The sequence below is a fragment of the Aspergillus piperis genome, assembly GCF_003184755.1.
Source record: "Aspergillus piperis CBS 112811 unplaced genomic scaffold BO85scaffold_26, whole genome shotgun sequence".
In the NCBI taxonomy this organism is placed as follows: Eukaryota; Fungi; Ascomycota; class Eurotiomycetes; order Eurotiales; family Aspergillaceae; genus Aspergillus; species Aspergillus piperis.
In genome coordinates, this window is record NW_020291616.1 from 233,194 (window position 1) to 253,519 (window position 20,326).

Genomic DNA, 20,326 nt, shown 5'->3' on the forward strand with positions numbered 1-20,326 from the left:
TGCGCACTAGAAATCTTCCGCTGTTATACCTCAATAGTAGCTATCCAGAATGTGTAACGCTTTGGGGCACTGGTCTTTGGTTGTGTGCATATCTTAGAGGTGGAGAAAGAGAGATAAGGATATGATGGAAGAATTTTCACTGTCGTCATCATACAGAAACGGGAAGAACGGATGCCTGGCTGCCCGTTTCCTCGCTTCCCCCTTGACTCGTTCCACTTCACCCTGCCATGCCAATCCTCTCTCTTCGAAGAGAGCCAACCCACCCCCAGTCCGCCCTATGTACCCTACAACGAACATGACCCAACCCAGTCCCGAACTACAACAAAACACAAAAAGAGAATAACATAAACAGTGTAAGAGATACCGGGGAGGAAACGCGACTTGGCTCAGCCCTATAAGGCACGCCAAGTGCGGAACCTTCTCGGGCCATGAGCCAATCAGGGCCGGGCCATCCCGCGCCTTCCGTGGAGCTGCTATTTTCTTGCTTTGCGTTTGCTTTTCTGGTGCCTTTTTGGCTTTTGCTGGGACTTTGCTTTGCTTTGCTTGACTCGCTCGCCGACCGACCGGATCGACTCGTTCCACCAACATTCCATTCCTCTCCCTCCCCTCTTCTCCCCATCCGGATTTCTCCCCCCTCTCCTCTTCTCCTCTCCTCTTGTCCCTCTCTTCTCTCCTACTCCCTTCTTTTCCTCTTCTTCCCCTTCCCTTTCCTTCTCTTCCTTCGGTCGCGTCTGGTGTCCAAACCTTCCGTCCTGCCGGTCCCACACCCGCAAGAGGAGCTTGTCTCCTCTGGTCTCCTGACCCAACCATCCAATGCCCTCCTCGCAGGACACCTTATCTCCTCTGGTCTCGGACAAGGCCATCCATCATGAGGAGCATGAAACAAGTGACTTGCCCCCCTCCCGGGTCACTTTCGTCCGCCAGCGACGGAAACTCCGTCTCATCAGCCCGGCGTGGTACCGGAACAGTTTACTGGCCAGCGTGGGCTTTCTAGAGTTCGCCAACGCGGGTGATTTCGCCGCTAATGTGTGGAACGATGTGCCGGTCCCGCTCTATGCGGTTATCTTCATGGCCATCGGGGGCCCATTAGCCTTGCTCATCAGTGTCGCTGCCCTTTGGGATGGCATCCTAAGTTGGCGAAATGTCCGCATTCTGCAGCAAGAACGACAATACCTCCACGCTCTGCGACTGCAGTACCTCAACCTACCCCCTTCCGTCCCCGTCGATCAGGCCTCTGTCCGGCTCATTGACCGCCGTCTTGGCGTCAGTTTTCGCGAATTGGGCTCCGAACTCATCGATCGCGTCGTCATGGATGTTTTCCTGGGCATCGGTGCCCTTCTTGTCGGCACCGGTACAATAATGGCTATCTGGGGAGCTCATCGCCATGTCTATTATATCAGTAATCTTCTGTCTGGCTTTGTGGGCAACTCCTTCGCTGCAGCATACGGCGTCCTTAACGCCGTCTGGTCCCTCTACCTCATCTGGCGATTCTACGGACACGACCGTGCATGCACGCGTTCCTCCGCCATCACACCCTTTCGCGGTCGCCTCCACCGTCGCTTCCAATACTTCCAATTACATTCGCTCGTTAGCGGAATCACAGGCCTCGTCGCAGGAGCAGCCTCCATGCTCACCTGCAAACGATGGTGGGGATACGTAATGCTCATCCCCTGCATGATCTTCGAAGTAGGCTGTAACCAGTTCTGGCGAGTCCAGCTGGGCTACGACCGTCCCATTGTGACCGAGCAGCCCCACTGGGGCTTGATCCCCGATTTCAAAGCAAGCAAAGAAGATGACGAAGAGAAGGACAGCGTCCTCCTTGACACGCTGGCGTCCGTCATTGCCATGCAAAACGCCCTCACGCCTCATCCGACCGCTATGATCGACGTCGACTGGTCCTCCCTCGACTCCCTGCTTAGTTTCATCGTCCATAACCACCTCTTCGATTCCCTCTGCGGCTGGCTCGCGACCCATTCCTCCGTGCCCAAGGACTTTCATCATAATTTGTTCCGCCTCTGCGCGGACTATACGGAGATCACTCTGACGCTGGCAGACCTACGCAGTCTGCCTGAGATCGAACATCCCCGACTCTTAGACCTTGTTCGGGATTTCTTGTATACTGAGGGCCAGCAGGTGATGATCGGTCGGGAACGGTATTTATTAGAGATGGTCGGGTATACCGCATGGAAAGATGGTTAGATTATTGATATGTTTTGCATTGCATTACATGCATTTGCGTTTGCGCTGATTTCATATTATGATGCCGTGACGATTGTGTGTTTTGTTGTATATATGCATGAGACAGCGTCATGGTTGCTTTGGCATACAGCAAGAAGAGAAGACCAGAGAAAATGATCGTGCCGGAACACGAGTCGTGATGACGGTTAGAATTTAATGACAGTACTAATGTTTTCTTCCATAATTATCTTGCAGTTGTATCATATCGAAGATGGACGGAGTAGTTGTCGGAATATGTTCATATGATTCTATCAGTGTAATTATGTCACGCGGTTTTCTAGTTGAGCTACTTATTTACTCCTAAAATATAATATATAACAATACAAGGATAACATGCGATGCTGTAATCATTCTCGACGCTCGCTGCTTTTCATCAGATAGAATCTCGCCCGCTAAAATGCAAATATCCGTTCCCCCTTCAACTGCAAGCAAGGTTGCACGCTGCAAAACACAAAATGCGATGGAACAATCCACTCCCCCCAACCTCCTCTCAGTCCCACACGCCTAGAAACTAAAAAGCCCACTTCTCCGCTTTCCAAACGGATAAACCACCAACGCAGCGACAAACAACCCAACCGTAATACCAATGGCGACTTGAATCATACCAAATCCCAAAATATTCGTTGACATATCGCTAGACGACGAGCTGGATGTAGTCGAACTCCCCGTTGCGTTCTTCGTAACATTCGACCGGATCTCATCCGCCGTGTCGACGCCTGCAATCAGGTTCCCTGTCGCCGCTAGACCGGAGGGCACGAGGACGAAGATCGCTGGTAGGATAGCTGCAGCGGCGTGTCCGTGCCAGAGACGGCTGTAGAGGTTGCCCATCACACCTACGGTGAAGGCGCCGACGGTGTTGGCTACTTGGGAGTTGTTGCCTAGGCGCGAGCTGACGAAGTAGTTGGTTACGTAGCCGGCAACGGAGATGGCGATCATGATGGGGGATTGTTTCCATTTGCCTTGGTTGACGATTAGGAGGCAGAGGGAGAAGGCGGCGACGAAAGGGAATCGTTGTGCGTAGGCGTTGCCGAAGCCTCCAGTTGTCGGACAGGTTAGGTTTGAGGTGGCGTTTTTGTCGATTAGGCCGTAGATGGTGGTGCCGACGGTGACGCCGTAGCCGAGGAAGAGGGAGTAGATGATGGCGTAGACCATGCGGATGGAGCCGGCGACGATTTGTTGGGATTGGAGCTCTAGGCTGCTGCAGAGGACGGTGTAGCCGGGGAGGATTAGTGCGATGGAGGATTGGGCGATTGCGGAGAAGCAGAATATGTAGTCGTTGGATCCGTTGGTGAATGAGGATGATTTGATACTGCCAAAGGCGCGGGCGAGGAAGGAGGTGAGGACGGCGGCGGTCACTTCGAAAACGTTGGAGTAAAGGACTGAGCGTGGTGCGAGGATGTGTTGCATGCAGCCTAGGAGGCAGCCGTTGAAGAAGATTATTGGCATGTCTATTGGTCGTGCGTCGAACGCGAAGGGGCCTACCATAGCAGTGGCTAGACCGTAAATTAGGACAATGAAGTATCGGTTGAATCGGGGCTTCTTTGCCATCAGTTCTTCTAGTTCGTTTCCCGCTTCTTCGATCCCTATCATGTCGTGTATGACGTTCTTGTATACGTTGTGGGTATCTGCTAGTCGTCCTAGGTCAACGCCTTGAACGACACGGACCAGTTTGACTTCTGTGGTTCGAGTGCTGGAGTCATCGAATGACATGATCATGCATCCTGGGACGTAGAGGAACTGGCTGTCAACGTCTAGAACTTTGGCCGTCATGCGCATGTATTCCTCGAGGCGATGGGTTGGAGCTCCGAATCTCATCAACGCCTTGCACAGCTGCATGATGTATCTCTGTCGAGCAATTATCTCGGCAATCTGCAGGGTTACTTGGATCTCCTCTTCTAGTCTCATGCTGTGCCTTCGACTCTTGTCTCGTCGTCTAGATGCTGCGCTTAGAAGCTCGCCGGTAACAGGTGTACTTGCACCGCTAGCACTGCCGCCTCCGACTAAGGTTGATGTTGATACGTTGCCAGGCTTCTTGTACCATCGCACTTTTTCCTTTCGTGGAGTCGTAGTGCCCGGGGTGCTTCCACCGAAGGGGTAGAACGTGTCACTGGCTAGGTGGAGCCCGCGCGCTCCTTTGTGGAATTGGTCCCAACCGCCGCTAAGTCTGAGCAGCTGAGATAGGACGCCTCCCGATCCCGAGCTGCGGCGAGGTATCGCTTCGTTTCCAGAGTCCTCATCATGGGCAGAAACTCCAGCGGCACGATGCAAAGCCGACTCCCTACGGGCACTCGGACGACGGCCAGAAGCTTCATGTGCCAGCTCGCGGATGATCCGATGCGCTTCGGTGCTACAGGTTTGGTCTTGACCTTCTTCTCTGGAATGCAGATCAGGTTCGGTGTCACGACGTCGATGGTCGATGGGTTGTAGGTCGTCTTCGTTAATATCGTCTGGACGACCGAGACGAGCAGCAAAATTCGCAGCTTTTTCTTTGATCGAGTCTCTGAACGCTTTCAGACGTTCGCGTCTGGGTCTTTTCTCACTCGTCGTCGTCTGTTGCTGCTTCTTTTCATTCTCTTCCTCCCGGCCATTTGTACTGGTAGACTGAGGGCCTCTGTGGGATACATCGGTTATGTCGACTGATGCTTGAGTAGATGAACGGCGTCGAAGATGAGATGTACCGGGTGAGAGAACGCGCTCGTCTGCATCCCAGATCCCATATTCGAACCTGCGATCCGCCCCAAAGTGAACGCGATGAGTACGGTGACCACTGCGTGAGGAATCGCTTTCGGGGGTAAGATCATGTCTTTTCTCAACGTCGAAGTCTGCATTTGGTCTCTCGACGCTGTGATAACTGATCAAGGAGCTAGAGCTTGATTCGTTGCTGCGTCTTCCTTCGGACATTATTCCCGCTGCCTGGTGTTATGCAGGTATAGAGGGTGTTTTCGTCGAAGTATGAGTGATGAGAATCAAATAGTGTCCCTGCTGGCCTATCAAAGACATCTAACACCACAGTGTAACAGTATGTACGGAACGTCTCCTACCACTGTGTGCGATTCACCATCCAGCGAGAAAGGCGATTGTCCCTTCAAGCCGAGTGGGAAAGGTCGCTCAGGACACCCCCATTGAATACACCAGCCCCGCTTAGCGAGATTTCCTGTTCAGAAGGAAGAGGCCGGTTAACAACAGTATTGTTCGGTGTGATCTGCTAACAATAGTAGCAAAACCCAATGAGTGAATAAGCCCGCCACGGGGGCAAAGATCTCTTCTATCCATCGGCCAGACGTCATGGGGGGCTAGATTGTGAGTAGGCCTGCTGGCGTGGCCGGCGAGGCATATGTAACCTTATCTGGCCGAGAACAGAGTCGATGACGCATCTGGTTCCAACGGTTCGGTCTAGGCTTTTGCAGCCAACGTCTCTTCACATTGTTCCTCTTCAAGTCTATGATCCACGGTCAGCAGTTAACAAGCAATCACGGACAGTCTCCACAGACCGTGCATGTCAGGAACAATTGATGGTTCAACTTATGGCCAGGCACGCATCTAGTCTGTTTAGGATCGGCTGATTAAAATAGCCTGGACTGATCCGGGACCTGTGCGTCCGATGAGTCTTTACCGAGACAATCGGAACTTTGCCGTCAGCCGATGATCGAATGACGAAAAATATTAGGTACGATGAAATCATAAAGTAGTGGGTTACAGGAGGAATTGAGTTGTTCACATGCAAGTTGCCTTTAAATCAGGTGACCGGCCGTGCTATCTTTCACGTCACGTGGTCTCCTGTTCCTCAATGCTCTCTTTAACAACTTCGTACTCGAAAGTCACTATATTCACTCTATTTGATTGTTCGTGACAGTGACCATTTTACATGAGTAATGATCAAGAATTATGTAAGAGGCGAAACCTGAATGTGGGAAATCATACCATTACTCACGGGTACACTAACCAGTCTCGCAAATGAATATAAAGTCATTGTCCACATCGACTGAGTAGTATCACTACTATATCAATGGCGTGCTAACGTTCCAGAGATTGAGCGTATACTATGTCGAGTCCCTTAGAACAGAATTGAAAGGCAATTGGCCACCTTCATGGATGGCGAGGGAAGTTAGGTAACATGACATGGCTATATGACCACGTCCTGTACTATACGACGTGATCCCTCTACCATCTAGAAGACCCTTGTTCTTCGGCATCATGTAAGCAGAGTGTTACAGATGACCAGAGAGCAGGCCCTTTGGTATCACAGACTGTATCAGAGCAGCAGAGGGGAACGCCACATTGCAAAGTTGATGTCAGTTCGGGTTTACATACAGGCTCCCCGACTGCAGTCACAGCCCTTTTAACACTCAGAGTTCCATCTTGACTGTGCTATGATTTGACCGGATCAAATGTCCGACATCAAGTATGCGAGAGGCTGGACTTTTTAAGAGTACCACGCAAAGGTCCAGGCCTTGTGCACACATCAATATGCTGCATCACAAGCCACTGAATGATAACCAGATGTCGTGCCAGTTTCAATAATGACTATTCACATCTCACCGTCACGTCACTGTGGCTTGTTCTCTCCTATGTCTAATACTTAAGGGATAGGTTTATATTTTGTACAAGTGCGACCTGACAACACAGATATTCTCGTCTCGCTCCCTCATATCAGTCATTATCAGCGTTTCAGTCATCATGTTCGGAATCATCAACTTGCCTAGTCGCTCGACCGGCACTTTGTCCAGTGCTTCGAGTTCCAAGAAGCGTTACGCGCCCATCGTTAACGAGCTTCTCCAATTACTCGACAAATCGTTTCCTTATGCTTCTGGAATGGAGGCCCTCGAGCAAGCTATCCAATCTGCACTTCAGTACAGGATCGTTGAGATGGAAAGCTACGGACTCACCTCTGCTAAAGGATTTCTCAACTTTGCAACCTGGATGGTCGATGGTTGGATACCCACCGAGTCAGCAAAGGGTAGAGACATCTACTATATCTTGTGCATCTTCTATTTCGTGTTCGACCAAGTCCCGCTCAAGGATTGTCAAACTGCGATTAGGCCCGAATCTGTGGGGCAGGATCTGTCCGAGCTCTCCCAATGGATGGTGAAGTTTGCCAAGGAAGTTGGGAGCCACATGAACCGACCAGAGTCGCTGAACGAAGCATCACTCACTTCATTCTGGAATGCTCCAAGCTTCCATGTATTCGAGGCAGATGAATCCAAAACCGAAGGGGGGAAATGGACTAATTTCAATCAATTCTTCTGTCGTCATCTCAAGGACGGCGCACGGCCCATTGATGGTGAAGGTGACGACAACATTGTCATTTTCCCTGCAGATTCAACCTTCTCCGGTTACTGGGATATCACTGACGAGTCGATGGTCGAGTTGAAAGGTCTACCATGGCATATAGGCGATCTCCTTGGGCCATACAAGTCCGACTATGGCGATTCTTTCAAGGGCGGGATCTGGTTGCATTCTTTTCTGAATTCATTTGACTATCATCGCCAGCACGCGCCGGTGGGAGGTACTATCAAAGTCATCGACACAATTGATGGCGCGGCCTACCTAGATGTTGAATATCAGCCTGATAGTCGGTCCCTGATGCCAAAACGCCCTATGCGTCCTATCTACTCCTCGGGGCCTGTTTATCGGGGAGCTGAGGCGACGGATAAAGAAGGATACCAGTTCCTGCAAGCACGAGGGATCATCATCATAGAGAACGACAAGATAGGCACGGTTGCTGTTTTACCGATCGGTATGGCACAAGTCTCGTCTGTGGTGGTCAGGGACGACCTCAAGCCAGGTGCCACCATCAACAAAGGTGATGAAATCTCACATTTCGAGTTTGGTGGCTCGGATATTGTGGTGATGTTTCAAGGTGGAAAGATAGACCCTCATACTCTCCCACAGCCATTGTCACGCAAAAGCGAAGAGCCCTTGTACGAGCATCATAATTATGGAGAGATGCTCGCTAAGGCCAAGTCAAAGTCCAAAGTCTAATTATTGCGAGGACTCGGCACACTGGTGGAAATTCTTGGCTTCATCATCTCGCAGAGTTGAGGAAAGATTGTTCATCTAAGTATATCCTGAAGGCAAGAGGCAATTTGCAATAATTTGTGAATTACTTGCAATGAGGAATTCAACTCGTAGTATTACTCTAGCTGTCAAAAATTACAATTACCGGTTAATTGCATGTCATAATCTATGGTTCTTTTTGTGGTTTGTTGGGCAACAGAAAAGAGTCATCACGACGAATGTAAGAAACGGCATGCTATGAAGCCGTTGGGCCTGAGGTGTCAATATAGGCTCGGCCAACGGACTAATCCCAAAATAGCCTAGCGCACAGTCGCCAGTGGCTGACATCAGCCATGCACTCGTACATCTCTCGCCTCCATCTGGGAAGATCTTAACGCTCTGCTTGGCTTACTTTCTCAATCCTAGTATGTCTCTCAGTGATTAGTCTCACTGTGGGGGCTGTTAATAATGTCACCTCAAACCCGAGCAATCCAACATAGCGAAAGTGTGGGGGAGAAAAAGCGAAAACCTGTGCGCCGTGACCCGGAGAAGAGACGGCAACAGAACATTCAAGCCCAACGCAGATACCGTAAGTGCGGGTCTCATCTGGAGTCACCACATCGGAGATTAGCTCGCAAAATTACTAATTACGTCCCCGTTTAGGAGAAAAGCTCCGTGAGCGCTTAGGTCGTCTCGAAGCGCTGGCAGAGTCTGCGGGACAGACCTCGGCCATTGAAAGCACCCCGGCTTCGGGCATACAACCAAGTGGGGCGATCACAGCGCCTGGCCTACCCATCGCTTCAAGTACTATCGTTTCAAAGACCCTTCCACTCTATGATGCTTCGGATGTATCAATTCCGTGTACATCTGGGGCGACCCTTAGTAATTGCCAGGAACTTATCCCAATCTCAGGTGGGATTCCGCCGACATTATACACATCAGACTCCACTACAACACCCTATCTGTATTCTGATGAATCTCCCTCAACACTAAGTGTATGGGATCCTCCATCATGTGTGGATCCTTCTCTTCTCGTTCGCGATAAGCCCAGTGATAGCCTGGAGCTGTACTGGACAACCACCATTGACTGCGGCTGTACCAGTCCGCATTTCCGAATACAGACAGACGGTCCAGACCTTCTCGGCCGCAATGAAGTCAGGGTATTCAGGTTCGGCGCCAATACAACTACAGCCGATCCATATACCAATAGTCTCCGAATCGATAGAGTTTGTACCATCGCCGCAATTCTGGATCTTGTTAGGCATTTAGGCATTACGGAGGAAGGGTTATGTGCTGACCAATCTCCCTCGCCATTCTTCCGGCCCAGCGCAGTGATGGCAGACGATACAGCCAGGAGCAATTTGATTCGCACTGTACAAGAAACATTCAAGACTTTAAAGCCAGATCTGAGGCCATCTCAAGAACAAATCACTATCGAGCACCATCCGATCATAGACATTCTACCTTTCCGAACGCTACGGAGAAACCTCATCACTCGCCAGCACGATATAGATGAGGATGAGTTCTTCGAAGATATGCTTTCTGGCTTAGTATGCTGGGGAGGTGCTGGCATTGGGAAGAGGGATCGGCAAGTCTCCACTGGGTATGCATCGACAGGTACACCGTGGGATGTCCGTAGTTGGGAGGGAAAGGTGTGGTTTCTGAAGAAGTATTGGGCGCTTTTGGGCGGTGAAGATGGTGAACTCGTACGACAAAGTGAATGGTGGCGCAGTATCAGGGGAGACGAAAGTGAGCAGGAGAACATGTGGCTAGGATAGAAACTAGCTGTGTGACATGTAACTGTTCGGCGTGTCATAGACGATACATGCCTCAGATTCCATCAGGTAGAGATTTTACAATGCTATCGGCATCTCCTTTAACTAAACTAGTTAGCCTTGTAGTTTATCTCGAACCATCCAATTTTCAGGAAGCGCATCATATATGCCGCAGCTACTCGTTGAAAGATCCGACTAGTAAATCTTAGTATGATATAAGATCTTGCTCCATGCTGTCAGACAAAGGTAGACAAGGAGAACATTTCACGTCACGAAAGTGACCAATTATTGCATGGGGACGACCCTCTAGCTTTGTGGAAGAGCCATACTCAGGTAACTGTCTAGTAGAAAGCAATGCCAAGGCTGTCTTATCCTGCGCATATATCACTCTAGCCAGTCTTTCTTGCCTGAGGAGCTCCAGTCTCTTTCATTCACTTCTCCCACACTTTGGAAACACAGCAAGGCAGGGTAGTGAATGACGACATGCCAATGTTTGACTCAGGGCTCAGAGTTATTTTCTTGAAGGGCTAGAATGACTTCTTGTTCCTCTCACTTGAGATGAGAAGGCACTAGCTCTAGATCCAAGCTATAGAGTCACAGATCAGACCGGCTATTGCAACTCCTCTTCCGTGTTCAAGTGGCTACGGATTCTGCTGCTACCTCCGTCTATCAACTATCTAGCTCACTACTCTCTTCTTTTGCAGGCCAGTCAACGAACTTCCATCACCTTTATCATAACACACAATGTCTAAGAGAAGGATGTATAAGGTCAACAAAGACAGAGAGTCGCCATTTGGGCCTTTCCCTCCCCGGCCTTCTCATGTCTTCCATCCAAATCATCCCATGATGGATAAAAGTGTCGGAGATACATTCTGTAAGTGCAATACATTTGTTTATATTCTCTGCGGACATAAGCCTCCCTGAATCATATTTGAGGAGTTTAACAAAAGGCAGAAAGGCCCGGGCTTGTACTAACAATCGTACCAGCGAACAACAGCAGAAGTGGAAATTATGCTCCGGTTGGCTCAATCTGCAAGGCTCTCCACGTCTGCCAGATGAAACCCGATTATAATGGCATTACGTTTTGGACTAAGGATTCTGTCGCCGAGACTGCAGAACCAGTAACGGATCCCGAGTTCAGCCAATATGCAGTCATCGTTCGGGTGGTGAAATACTGCAGTGGATACGAGAGGCTAGAAATAGACTCGATAGTTGTGCAGAGTGCTCACCTCAAAAGGGTCCTGGCCGAGGTCATGTATGGCTACCGTGGCATTACCATGTCACTCGAGAAGGTTGAATTTCAAAAGCCCTTCGGACCGTTTATTCATCGATGGGACCTTTTCACCGGAGCTAGAGACAACGAGCCCAATGCAGAAGTCAAGGCCCACCTGGACTTATTGTACGATGTCATGGCAAGCGAACTTGACGATGTCATTAAGCGCAAGAACAGCCTTGTTCCCAACGGCATGATTACGTTCGACCTGCTTTGGACTATCTTTGAGCCAGGCAACGCAGCTTACAGTATCGTGAACGGACACAAGCGCGCCTTTCGGCATGAAAAGAGCTTCATCGGTCCAGATTCCAAAGACTACGAGATCCAGACTGTTTATATAGACTACAATGGTTACGGATTTGGGTACAGGAAGTACAAATTGTCCATTCCAGCCTACGAAGGCACCAAGGCTATCATGGCGCTGCCAGTGATCCCCTTGATCTGCATGACGACATGGACACCCTGCTCGAAACCCTGACTCTGCGTGGAAAACTTTGGTATCTGCACAAAGGCTATCACTACAAACAATATGAAGGATTGGCCTTGGCAACTTACATGGGCCGAGAGGATAGTTACAACGTAACCAGCCGGGTTATCATTGACACTGAGGCATACCTCGCTTTCCACTCAGATAATTGCTTGGAGGACCTGAACGATATATCCAGTTCACTAGATGATGCACAATTCCTGTTTGCAACTCCAATTCTGCGCGGCTATTCCCTCGAAGACAGAATGTGGTTGGAGCTTTTTATTGACGGGGTGTCTGATATTAGCTGGAACCCGCGACCTTTCAAGTCTCTGGTACTGCCTAGCGGCGAAGAAGAGAACGTGAAGAAGCTAGTTCTCGCATTGGCGAGTTCTCAGTCGAATAAAGTCGGTGCCAATACTGATGGACTTCAAGGCAAATGCCGCAGTGTTATCATGCTCCTACAAGGCCCTCCTGGGGTTGGTAAGACCCTGACTGCCGAATGCGTCGCCGAAGTATTGAAGGTGCCGCTTTACGTCCTGAGTGCGCGGGCGCTTGGAAATACTACTGCGCTTGTTGAAGAGAGCCTGAAATCAACCCTTCCTATGATTGCCAAATGGGGTGCTCTGCTATTTCTAGAGGATGCTGATTTCTTCATACAAGAACCCAACCCTAGCGACCTCCGAGCAAACGAGCTATCGTATGTATACTTAACACTACTGGAACACTATCAGGTATGTACCGAACACAAATTTCGGAGACGATCCTAACACAAAAACCACCAGGGGATTTTATTCTTGGCTAGTGACTGCGTCGAGACTATAGTCTCTGCCTTTGAGAATCGTATCGATGCTACCATCCGCTATCCCGATCTTGATACGGACTCCCGCCGCCATATCTGGAAACATTTACTTGGAAAGACGGACAAAAAGGCCTTCTCCAAAAGTGATCTTGATAAACTGGAAGATCGCGAATTGAACGGAAGACAAATCAAAAAAGTGCTCAAAACGGCCAGGACTCTCGCCCGCTATCAGGGGGCTAAGCTGAAGTTTGAACATGTCCAAACTGTCCTGGATCTTGCGGCTGATTGGTTTATTTACTGAGCCTTGGAGGGCTGTACATCAGTGGCTAGTTGACCTTCTTTGTATCTACAGTAATTCCTCGATGTGAGTCTTGGTAGCTAGCCCGAAGATTAATGTACTCTGGGAATGCTCCAACGTACCAACTATGGTTATAGTATATATTCCTTTGTGTCAGTCTAGAATAGAACTAGCAGCGGAGTAGTAAGTAGGTCTTTTAATCTGAAAATACCGGTTCTCGGATCACCTCTCTATACCAACTACCGTTTGTGGGTGTCTGACAGTCATAGAGTCCGCAGCATCCTCAGCGTTACATTCTCCCCTTGGTTCCTGAGGCCCTGGAAGCTGACCTGAATGGGGAAGCCAGTGGGGCCGTTGCGGGGTGGGGCCGCCTGACTAAGGCATTCGGGGACAGATCCTCCCCCCGACAGCTCCGGAGTAAGCAGCATTTCCTGACGCGCGAGTTGCCAATTCATCAATTTGGGGGTTACTATCGTATACCCCGAAAATGGACAGTATATCAGAGGTTCTACTATGAATACAACCAAATTGGCAAGCTTTCCACCTAGAAAGTAACCACCTATGTCACAAATGGGTCACAGAGTGGATATCCATGGACCTCGATGGCAGGTCACATGATTGGACGGGGAAGGCCAGACCGCCTGAGATTCGCCGCTCGGTATTTTATTCCTGCAAAAAAAACTTTCCTGATTTTGCCCAAGCCAGGCTAATCTCTCCTGCACTCTCCGATCTCTCCTCTGGCCCCCGGAGTCTTCTGTTACTCAAGTGCCGCTGAGCAGATTGGAAAATCATCATCTTGTTTCATTAACCTCCGGCAAGATGCAGCCTGTTGCTCACCAGTCGGGAGGCGCGTCTGGAGATCCGCTCCCGCCGTCACTGCCGACGGAGGCGATCGAAGAGAAGGCCAGCGTGTCTAGCTTGGGATCATGGAATCATTTGATTGCTGGCGCGTGAGTTGATTCGATGCTATGGTAGAGAAGCTCAATACTGATGTTCTGAAATAGTACCGGTGGAATGGTCACTGCTATTGTTACGAGTCCTCTTGATGTTCTCCGCACGCGGTAGGATAAGCCTTCATCCCCAACGCAAAAACAACGGAGCTTTGCATACTAACATATTTTGTACTTTTAGTTTACAAACCGACTATTACCAGACGTCAGGCGCGAACCGCTCGATTCCCACACACGCGCACGTTCGTCAGTCGTTCGTTAAGACTTCTATCCGCCATTTCCGGGAGACATTTGGCATTCTTTTCTCTATCCATCGGGTCGAAGGCTGGCGGGGTATGTTCAAGGGTCTTGGACCCAGCTTGACGGGTGTTGTTCCGGCCAGTGCGGTGAAGTTCTACACATATGGCAACTGCAAACGCCTGCTGCCAGAAATCCTGGGGTGCGACAAGGACACCACGCTTGTGCATGCCATGTCCGCAGCATGCGCTGGTATTGCTACTGGATCGGCCACCAACCCCATCTGGGTAGTAAAAACTCGTCTTCAGTTGGATAAGGCCGGTGCTCGCCGGTACAAGAACAGTCTGGATTGTACCAAGCAGATTCTGCAACAAGAAGGACCTAAGGGTCTCTACCGAGGTCTGACGGCCAGCTACCTGGGCACAATCGAAACCACACTGCATCTGGCCATGTACGAGCGGATTAAGGGACTCATCTCTAAGGAGGTCAATTTGGATAAGAACTCGGATTCGAACAAGTTTGTGCAGGGCCTTGCTCTGAGTGGAGCGTCGGGATTGTCGAAGCTGTTTGCTTGTCTGATCGCGTATCCCCATGAGGTGAGTTGACGCGTCGAAAATCTTCCGACATGAGCATATTCTGACATTTGCAGGTTATCCGTACTCGTCTTCGACAGGCTCCGATGGCGGACGGTCGCCAGAAGTATACGAGCATCCTCCAGTGCGCGCGGTTGATCTTGAAGGAAGAGGGAGTGATCGCGCTGTATGGAGGATTGACGGCACACCTTCTCCGCACGGTGCCGTCGGCCGCGATCACCATCGGGACCTACGAGCTGGTTCTCAAGGTCCTTGAGGGACGTTAAAAGGATGTGACGGGCGGCGGCAAGACCCCGCGACTTCCCTTCTCATGTATTATAGACTGTACGATAAAAGTGGCACATAGATACCCTGTAATAATGATGTGAACAGCAGCGACTGCAATAGGGTCTCGTTTGGCGACATGGAGTTTGCATCTCGATCAGGGAGCTTTGCATCATCTGGAACTTGCTTTTCCGGTGATTTTATCTTAGCGCAGCAGTTGATCAATCCCAATATTATGATATTCATTCTTACTTTGTCTTATATTGGAAGGTAATTTCTACGCCTAGTCAACGTAAAATGTTTTGTACAGAAGTATAGTTAGTAGCCTTCGATCGGCACTGGACGGAACGTCATGGTGCTTGAAACAAGTCAAACAACCAGGCAGAATTTCGGTGGACTTATCAGGAGTTGGAGAGAGAGTTCCGCAGCAGTTAGTTTGGTAGACAGACGAACTAAGTTTTAGTTTATGGTTCAGCGGCGTCCTCCGAGTGGAGATGTAGAAGCGCGCACTGATGACTGAAGATTGAGTCTTTGACCCAAGCAAGTGGGCGCGGGTCATCTCCGACCGGGCTTTTGCCTTCGCTAACAATAGTCTAGATATTATTACGTGCAGACCACGACCTAATCATCCCTAATCCTACACTATCCTTACACTATACTAAACTAGAACCGATATCGTGCGTGGCAGATTAAGGCTTCCGTGTTCTGCCGTTAGCACGCTTCACTAGCATCAAACTAGCACATGGAGGAGAATACATCCGACGCAAGTTGCAGACACTCAATCTGCGGGCGCAGCGATCGAGCCAGTGACAAGCGAAGTTCTAGAGTGGCCGTGGCTGTCTAGTGCAGCAGCCATTTCCAGGGAACAGGGAATACGGGATGGCCATTGGTTCTCACCTCCTGGCCGGGCGGTGGATCCCCCATTCCTTCCTTCTGCGGGATTTCCTTTGCGCGGACTCCAGCGCAGTCTATAGCACTGCTCTGCTCATCGATCATCATCATTATTTGCTGCAGGTAAGCAGACAAAGAAGAAGGTTAAACTCATACTTTTAAATGATGGATGGAAAAAGGATAATCTGAGGATGATTTTGGATGACAGCAAGCTTACCAGACTGTCAATCAGGTTCCCGCCAGCCGATCTTACTCCTTTGTGTTGTCCATTCTCGTTTCCATGCCTTGCAGAGACCCAGTGGCACACAATCCAATCTTGCCATCCCGATGATCGGCGACCCACGACTTCCCCCCATGTGGGGGGGGGGTGCAGCCGGAGTGAGGAGATGCAACAAGAGGTCCGTGGAAGACCGCCCTGCAACCCCAGCACTCGAACGCAGGAAAATGGCCAGCAATTCCAGGGATGTCCTGACGGCAACCCGGAGGACGTCTCCCTTTCTTCTTGCTGACACTCCTTGCAACAGGATTGTCTGTGTCACGGACCTTGACAGCCAAACTGATCCGACCTGAAGAAGTCGAGGATCGAGAAGGTTTGCTCCGTTGCTTGGCAAACTCAATCCGATCCCTATAACTGCTGCTTTCTTCCCCCGTGACTGGCCTCGACTTCAGTCTCTTTTGATCCTTTGGCCTCCTTTGACAACATCGTTGTGTCTCGTATCCAGTTTGACCTCACTTTTCCTCGTCTGCGCGCCCCTATCTTGAGACAATGGCCGCGAAGGCATCTCCTACGGCCGTCTCGGCCAACTCTGGAGCAGAGGAAGTCGGACTGTCGGATCCTGGAGATTCGCAACTACTAGGTGAGTTTGCGACCGGTTGCTCATGGACGAGGGTAAGGGACGCCCATGCTAACTGATCCCAGCCAAAATGGGCTATAAACAGGAACTCCGTCGCCAGTATTCCACCGTGCAAATATTCGCCGTCGCGTTCAGTATTATGGGACTAGTGCCATCCATCGCATCTACACTTTCGTTTTCCTTACCCGCCGGGCCTGCAGGGATGATCTGGGTGGGTATCTGCATTTGGGGTTACAGCTCGCGTGACACGAGCTAACATCATGCAGGGCTGGTTTACCGCAAGTATCTTGATCTTCTTTGTTGGATTGGCCCTGGTATGTGGTTCTTCGCCCCTAGTACATGCCAAGCCATGCTAAGATAACGATATAGGCCGATATGGCATCGGGTATGCCCACAGCTGGTGGTCTATACTGGTGGACGCACTACTTCGCTGGAAAGAAGTATAAAAATGCGCTGAGCTTTCTGGTTGGCTACAGCAACACGCTGGGCCTGATCGGCGGAATCTGCTCTGTGGATTGTAAGCTCTCACTGACCCCTAAGACGGAATAGCTGCTAATTGCCAGACACTCTCGCGCTCATGATCCTCGCCTGCGTCTCCATCACCCGCGATGGCAGTTATTCCGCCTCCAATGGCACCATCTACGGCGTCTATGTCGGTCTCATCCTAGTCCACGCCGTCGTCAGCATCTACTCCGGTCCAATCATGCCGCGCATCCAGACATTCTGCATCTTCATCAACATTGCCATTATCATCGCTACAGTCATCGCTCTGCCCGTCGGCAAAGTGACTCGCGGGGAGTCTCTCAACGCAGGCACTTGGGTTTTTGGGCACGTGGACAACGAGAGTACATGGCCAACAGGGTGGAACTTCATCCTCGCCTTCCTCGCGCCAATCTGGTCGATCGGATTCTTCGACTCTTGCGTGCACATGAGCGAGGAAGCCCTCCACGCCGCCAAAGCCGTTCCCCTCGGAATCATCTGGTCCTCTGGATGCGCATGCGTATTTGGATTCCTAGTCCTGAGCATTATCGCCTCGGTCATGAACCCGGACGTCAACGCCACAATCAACTCTGTGTTCGGCCAGCCCATGGCCCAAATCTACTACGACGCACTCGGCAAAAAGGGCGCGCTCGGATTCATGGCCGTGCTAATCGTAATCCAATTTTTAATCGGCCTGAGCCTGGTATGCCTGCCCATCCCCTAGTTCACACTCAACATTTACAATTTACCCAATCTTCAATACTAACCCAACAAATAACAGATCACCGCTGCCTCTCGCCAAGCCTGGGCCTTCTCCCGCGATGGTGCTCTCCCCTTCTCGAACTACTTCCGCCATGTCAGTCGTCGCATCCGCTACCAGCCCGTGCGCGCAATCTGCGGCCTCGTTGCCGTCAGTATCGTTTTCGGCCTCCTCTGCCTCATCAACTCCGTCGCAGCGAACGCACTCTTCTCGCTCTTCGTGGCCAGTAACTACGTCGCGTGGGCGACGCCTATCCTCTGCCGCTTGATCTGGGGCAAGGAGCGCTTCAGGCCCGGAGAGTTCTATACGGGATTCATGAGTCGCCCGATTGCTATTATTGCAGTGCTGTGGTTGGCTTTTGGGTTAATGTTGTCGATGTTTCCCACGACGGGGCCGAATCCGAGTCGTATGTTAATCCCTTTTCCCAGACCCATAAAATTATGGTCATTTTGTGGTGAATTGTGCTAACTTGATGTGTTATAGCATCCGATATGAACTATACTATTGTTATTAACGGGTTCGTGTGGGTCGCGTGCATGACGTACTACTTCCTGTTCGCGCGCAAGTGGTACACAGGGCCGAAGATGACAGTGGACGGGGTAGAAGAGGAGAAGCCAGAGTCAGAGACAGCAGAGAAGAGAGATGAGGCGCATACTAGTGCTTCCTACTAATTATACAGTTTACATATACCAATACTAATAGACAAGAATGAAACAACTTGATATGTTATAATTCAAATCAAAACATCATATACATTGGTATCAATCATCAACCATCCATCATCAAACCCCCTTCAGCTCAATTCAACTGCATCCTTACAAAGCAGCCATAACCCCCAAGACACCCGCAACACCCGCAACCCCCATGCCCAACCCAACTCCCGGCGTCGCCATAGCCACACCCGCCCCCTCACTCGTCGAACTCGTCGCACTAGCACTGGATCCACTAGCAGTACTAGCCGCACTCCCCGTCGCACTCGCCGTACTAGCCGTCAGCGTCGTCTTCCCACTCATCGTCTCCGTACTCGTCGGCTGCCCATTCGACCCCGTCAACGTCGTCGCGCTCTCCCACCGAGAAGTGATCTCCGACGCTACATCCGACGCCTTGGACCGGATATCCGATGCCGCCGCCGACGCATCGGACCGTGCGTCGGACGCCACCGACGTGCCCCACGATTCGGCGTTCGAGGCTACGTCTCCGCCCGCGGACGTCAGGGAGGAGTATGCCGCTGCGCCGCCGGTCGCGACGTCCGAGGCAATGGAGGTCGCGTCGTTGGCGATGTTCGTGGCCAGGGATTCGCCCCCGGATACGGCGGTTTGGGCGATCACGATGGCGTCGCTGACGACGTCTGGGGCGGGGGTGGAGAGGGTGGGGGTTGCCAGGAGGGCGGTGGTGAGGAGGAGGGAGGTGAGGGCGTATTTCATTTTGGTGGTGGTTTTTTTTATTGTGGTGGTGGTGGTGGTGTGTGGAAGGTTTGTATGTATGTATGTGTGTAGTGTGGTGGATTAGATAAAACCCCAAAGTATGTATGGAGAAAGTAGTAGATGTAGATATGATTGATAAGTAGAGAAATATAGGAAGAAAATAGAGCAGGAAAAGCAAAGTATTTATAACCCCAGAGGCTCAAATAAGGATCACCAGGGCAAATACAAGTAATACACACGATTTCCACTGTTATCAACTCTCAACGGGATAAGAATAGCACCATCTGTGCCTAGCCACCACCGTGGCAATGAAAATCCACCAAGGCACCGACGAATAAAATCTCATTGCAAATTGCAAAAGTGGATTGGGGGTCGAACGGTAATTCGACGGAACACGGCATCGTGGCTCCACTATGAGGACATAGGATTTATTTCTTGGGGGTCCACGCCATGCGATTCCATCAGGGCCTTCCTTGGTCAGGTTTGAATGTGGAGAGTAAGTAGACTACTCCATTAATGAGACCAGACCAGAATGGGGCAGTGGGAATGGTGTTGCCTGTGATGACGTTTGCTTTTCGGTTGTTTGCTTGCTTGCTTGCTTGCTTGCTTGCTTGTTAGTTCTGCATGTTATTCGTGGGCTTGGCTTATTTGCTTATGATGTGGTTGAGGTTTTTTTCTTGCATCTTGTTCTTGTTAGTAAACTTGTGGCTGTGGCGTGGCGCGGCTTGACTGTTTTCACACTCAACAGTTGTAGTACTGCAATAAGTACACTGTAGTAGGAGTAGGGAATTGTGCGTACTGCCACCACCGAAATAGAAATTATCCGTGAACTCCGAATCTTGGAAACATCCTGGTTCGTCCGTTGGTTTGGGAAACTGGCTCACATCCCGATTCGCTCTCTTTTTTTGCGGGTTGTGGCTTTGACCGGCTTGCCACCACATGACTTGACTAAGATTTGGGTTCTGCCTGCTCTGCTCTGAGTGTGTCTGTTGTTGAATACCACTGGATATTTTATCTTGGCTCA

General features: G+C 50.5%; 7 protein-coding genes across 7 annotated transcripts; 5 read left to right on the forward strand and 2 right to left on the reverse strand.

Moving 5' to 3' along the window:
• Positions 1 to 559: 559 nt before the first annotated feature.
• Positions 560 to 2,565, forward strand: BO85DRAFT_453476 (uncharacterized protein). The gene has a single exon (XM_025661064.1). It carries the CDS (start codon positions 814 to 816, stop codon positions 2,197 to 2,199), a length of 1,386 nt encoding a protein of 461 aa, XP_025511004.1. The 5' UTR covers positions 560 to 813; the 3' UTR covers positions 2,200 to 2,565.
• BO85DRAFT_165166 (threonine/serine exporter family protein) lies at positions 2,471 to 5,421 on the reverse strand. Its single transcript, XM_025654257.1, has one exon. It carries the CDS (start codon positions 5,137 to 5,139, stop codon positions 2,743 to 2,745), a length of 2,397 nt encoding a protein of 798 aa, XP_025511005.1. The 5' UTR covers positions 5,140 to 5,421; the 3' UTR covers positions 2,471 to 2,742.
• A 1,440-nt stretch (positions 5,422 to 6,861) lies between these two features.
• BO85DRAFT_472207 (uncharacterized protein) lies at positions 6,862 to 10,116 on the forward strand. Its single transcript, XM_025662538.1, has 3 exons — positions 6,862 to 8,201; positions 8,736 to 8,824; positions 8,899 to 10,116. Exons 1-3 carry the CDS (start codon positions 6,916 to 6,918, stop codon positions 10,011 to 10,013), a joined length of 2,490 nt encoding a protein of 829 aa, XP_025511006.1. The 5' UTR covers positions 6,862 to 6,915; the 3' UTR covers positions 10,014 to 10,116.
• A 638-nt stretch (positions 10,117 to 10,754) lies between these two features.
• On the forward strand, positions 10,755 to 12,950 carry BO85DRAFT_523915 (P-loop containing nucleoside triphosphate hydrolase protein; the record flags this gene model as incomplete). Its single annotated transcript, XM_025665387.1, has 4 exons — positions 10,755 to 10,884; positions 10,998 to 11,646; positions 11,712 to 12,483; positions 12,535 to 12,950. 4 exons carry the CDS (start codon positions 10,755 to 10,757, stop codon positions 12,850 to 12,852), a joined length of 1,869 nt encoding a protein of 622 aa, XP_025511007.1. The 3' UTR covers positions 12,853 to 12,950.
• A 361-nt stretch (positions 12,951 to 13,311) lies between these two features.
• BO85DRAFT_453481 (putative mitochondrial carrier protein (Rim2)) lies at positions 13,312 to 15,144 on the forward strand. The gene is made up of 4 exons (XM_025661065.1): positions 13,312 to 13,799; positions 13,854 to 13,910; positions 13,981 to 14,632; positions 14,686 to 15,144. The coding sequence occupies exons 1-4, from the start codon at positions 13,669 to 13,671 to the stop codon at positions 14,893 to 14,895; spliced, it is 1,050 nt and encodes a 349-aa protein (XP_025511008.1). The 5' UTR covers positions 13,312 to 13,668; the 3' UTR covers positions 14,896 to 15,144.
• A 1,252-nt stretch (positions 15,145 to 16,396) lies between these two features.
• BO85DRAFT_165207 (putative GABA permease (Uga4)) lies at positions 16,397 to 18,646 on the forward strand. Its single transcript, XM_025654258.1, has 7 exons — positions 16,397 to 16,641; positions 16,704 to 16,849; positions 16,905 to 16,952; positions 17,008 to 17,155; positions 17,202 to 17,821; positions 17,900 to 18,284; positions 18,362 to 18,646. The coding sequence occupies exons 1-7, from the start codon at positions 16,551 to 16,553 to the stop codon at positions 18,547 to 18,549; spliced, it is 1,626 nt and encodes a 541-aa protein (XP_025511009.1). The 5' UTR covers positions 16,397 to 16,550; the 3' UTR covers positions 18,550 to 18,646.
• Positions 18,268 to 19,666, reverse strand: BO85DRAFT_165349 (putative GPI anchored protein). Its single transcript, XM_025654260.1, has 2 exons — positions 18,424 to 19,666; positions 18,268 to 18,374 (listed from the first exon to the last, which is right to left on the reverse strand). Exon 1 carries the CDS (start codon positions 19,300 to 19,302, stop codon positions 18,694 to 18,696), a length of 609 nt encoding a protein of 202 aa, XP_025511010.1. The 5' UTR covers positions 19,303 to 19,666; the 3' UTR covers positions 18,268 to 18,374; positions 18,424 to 18,693.
• Between the last annotated feature and the right edge of the window lie 660 nt (positions 19,667 to 20,326).

What these genes read in the sequence shown, in the direction of transcription:
- BO85DRAFT_453476 (XM_025661064.1), top strand. Translation starts at nt 814, where the DNA reads ATGCCCTCCTCGCAGGACACCTTATCTCCTCTGGTCTCGGACAAGGCC.
- BO85DRAFT_165166 (XM_025654257.1), bottom strand. Translation starts at nt 5,139, where the DNA reads ATGTCCGAAGGAAGACGCAGCAACGAATCAAGCTCTAGCTCCTTGATC.
- BO85DRAFT_472207 (XM_025662538.1), top strand. Translation starts at nt 6,916, where the DNA reads ATGTTCGGAATCATCAACTTGCCTAGTCGCTCGACCGGCACTTTGTCC. An exon ending in GAGATGCTCGCTAAGGCCAA is followed by an intron (nt 8,202 to 8,735) that starts GTCAAAGTCCAA and finishes AATCCAACATAG; the next exon opens with CGAAAGTGTGGGGGAGAAAA. An exon ending in TCAAGCCCAACGCAGATACC is followed by an intron (nt 8,825 to 8,898) that starts GTAAGTGCGGGT and finishes GTCCCCGTTTAG; the next exon opens with GAGAAAAGCTCCGTGAGCGC.
- BO85DRAFT_453481 (XM_025661065.1), top strand. Translation starts at nt 13,669, where the DNA reads ATGCAGCCTGTTGCTCACCAGTCGGGAGGCGCGTCTGGAGATCCGCTC. An exon ending in CTTGATGTTCTCCGCACGCG is followed by an intron (nt 13,911 to 13,980) that starts GTAGGATAAGCC and finishes TTGTACTTTTAG; the next exon opens with TTTACAAACCGACTATTACC. An exon ending in TGATCGCGTATCCCCATGAG is followed by an intron (nt 14,633 to 14,685) that starts GTGAGTTGACGC and finishes TGACATTTGCAG; the next exon opens with GTTATCCGTACTCGTCTTCG.
- BO85DRAFT_165207 (XM_025654258.1), top strand. Translation starts at nt 16,551, where the DNA reads ATGGCCGCGAAGGCATCTCCTACGGCCGTCTCGGCCAACTCTGGAGCA. An exon ending in TGGAGATTCGCAACTACTAG is followed by an intron (nt 16,642 to 16,703) that starts GTGAGTTTGCGA and finishes AACTGATCCCAG; the next exon opens with CCAAAATGGGCTATAAACAG. An exon ending in TTTTAATCGGCCTGAGCCTG is followed by an intron (nt 17,822 to 17,899) that starts GTATGCCTGCCC and finishes AACAAATAACAG; the next exon opens with ATCACCGCTGCCTCTCGCCA.
- BO85DRAFT_165349 (XM_025654260.1), bottom strand. Translation starts at nt 19,302, where the DNA reads ATGAAATACGCCCTCACCTCCCTCCTCCTCACCACCGCCCTCCTGGCA.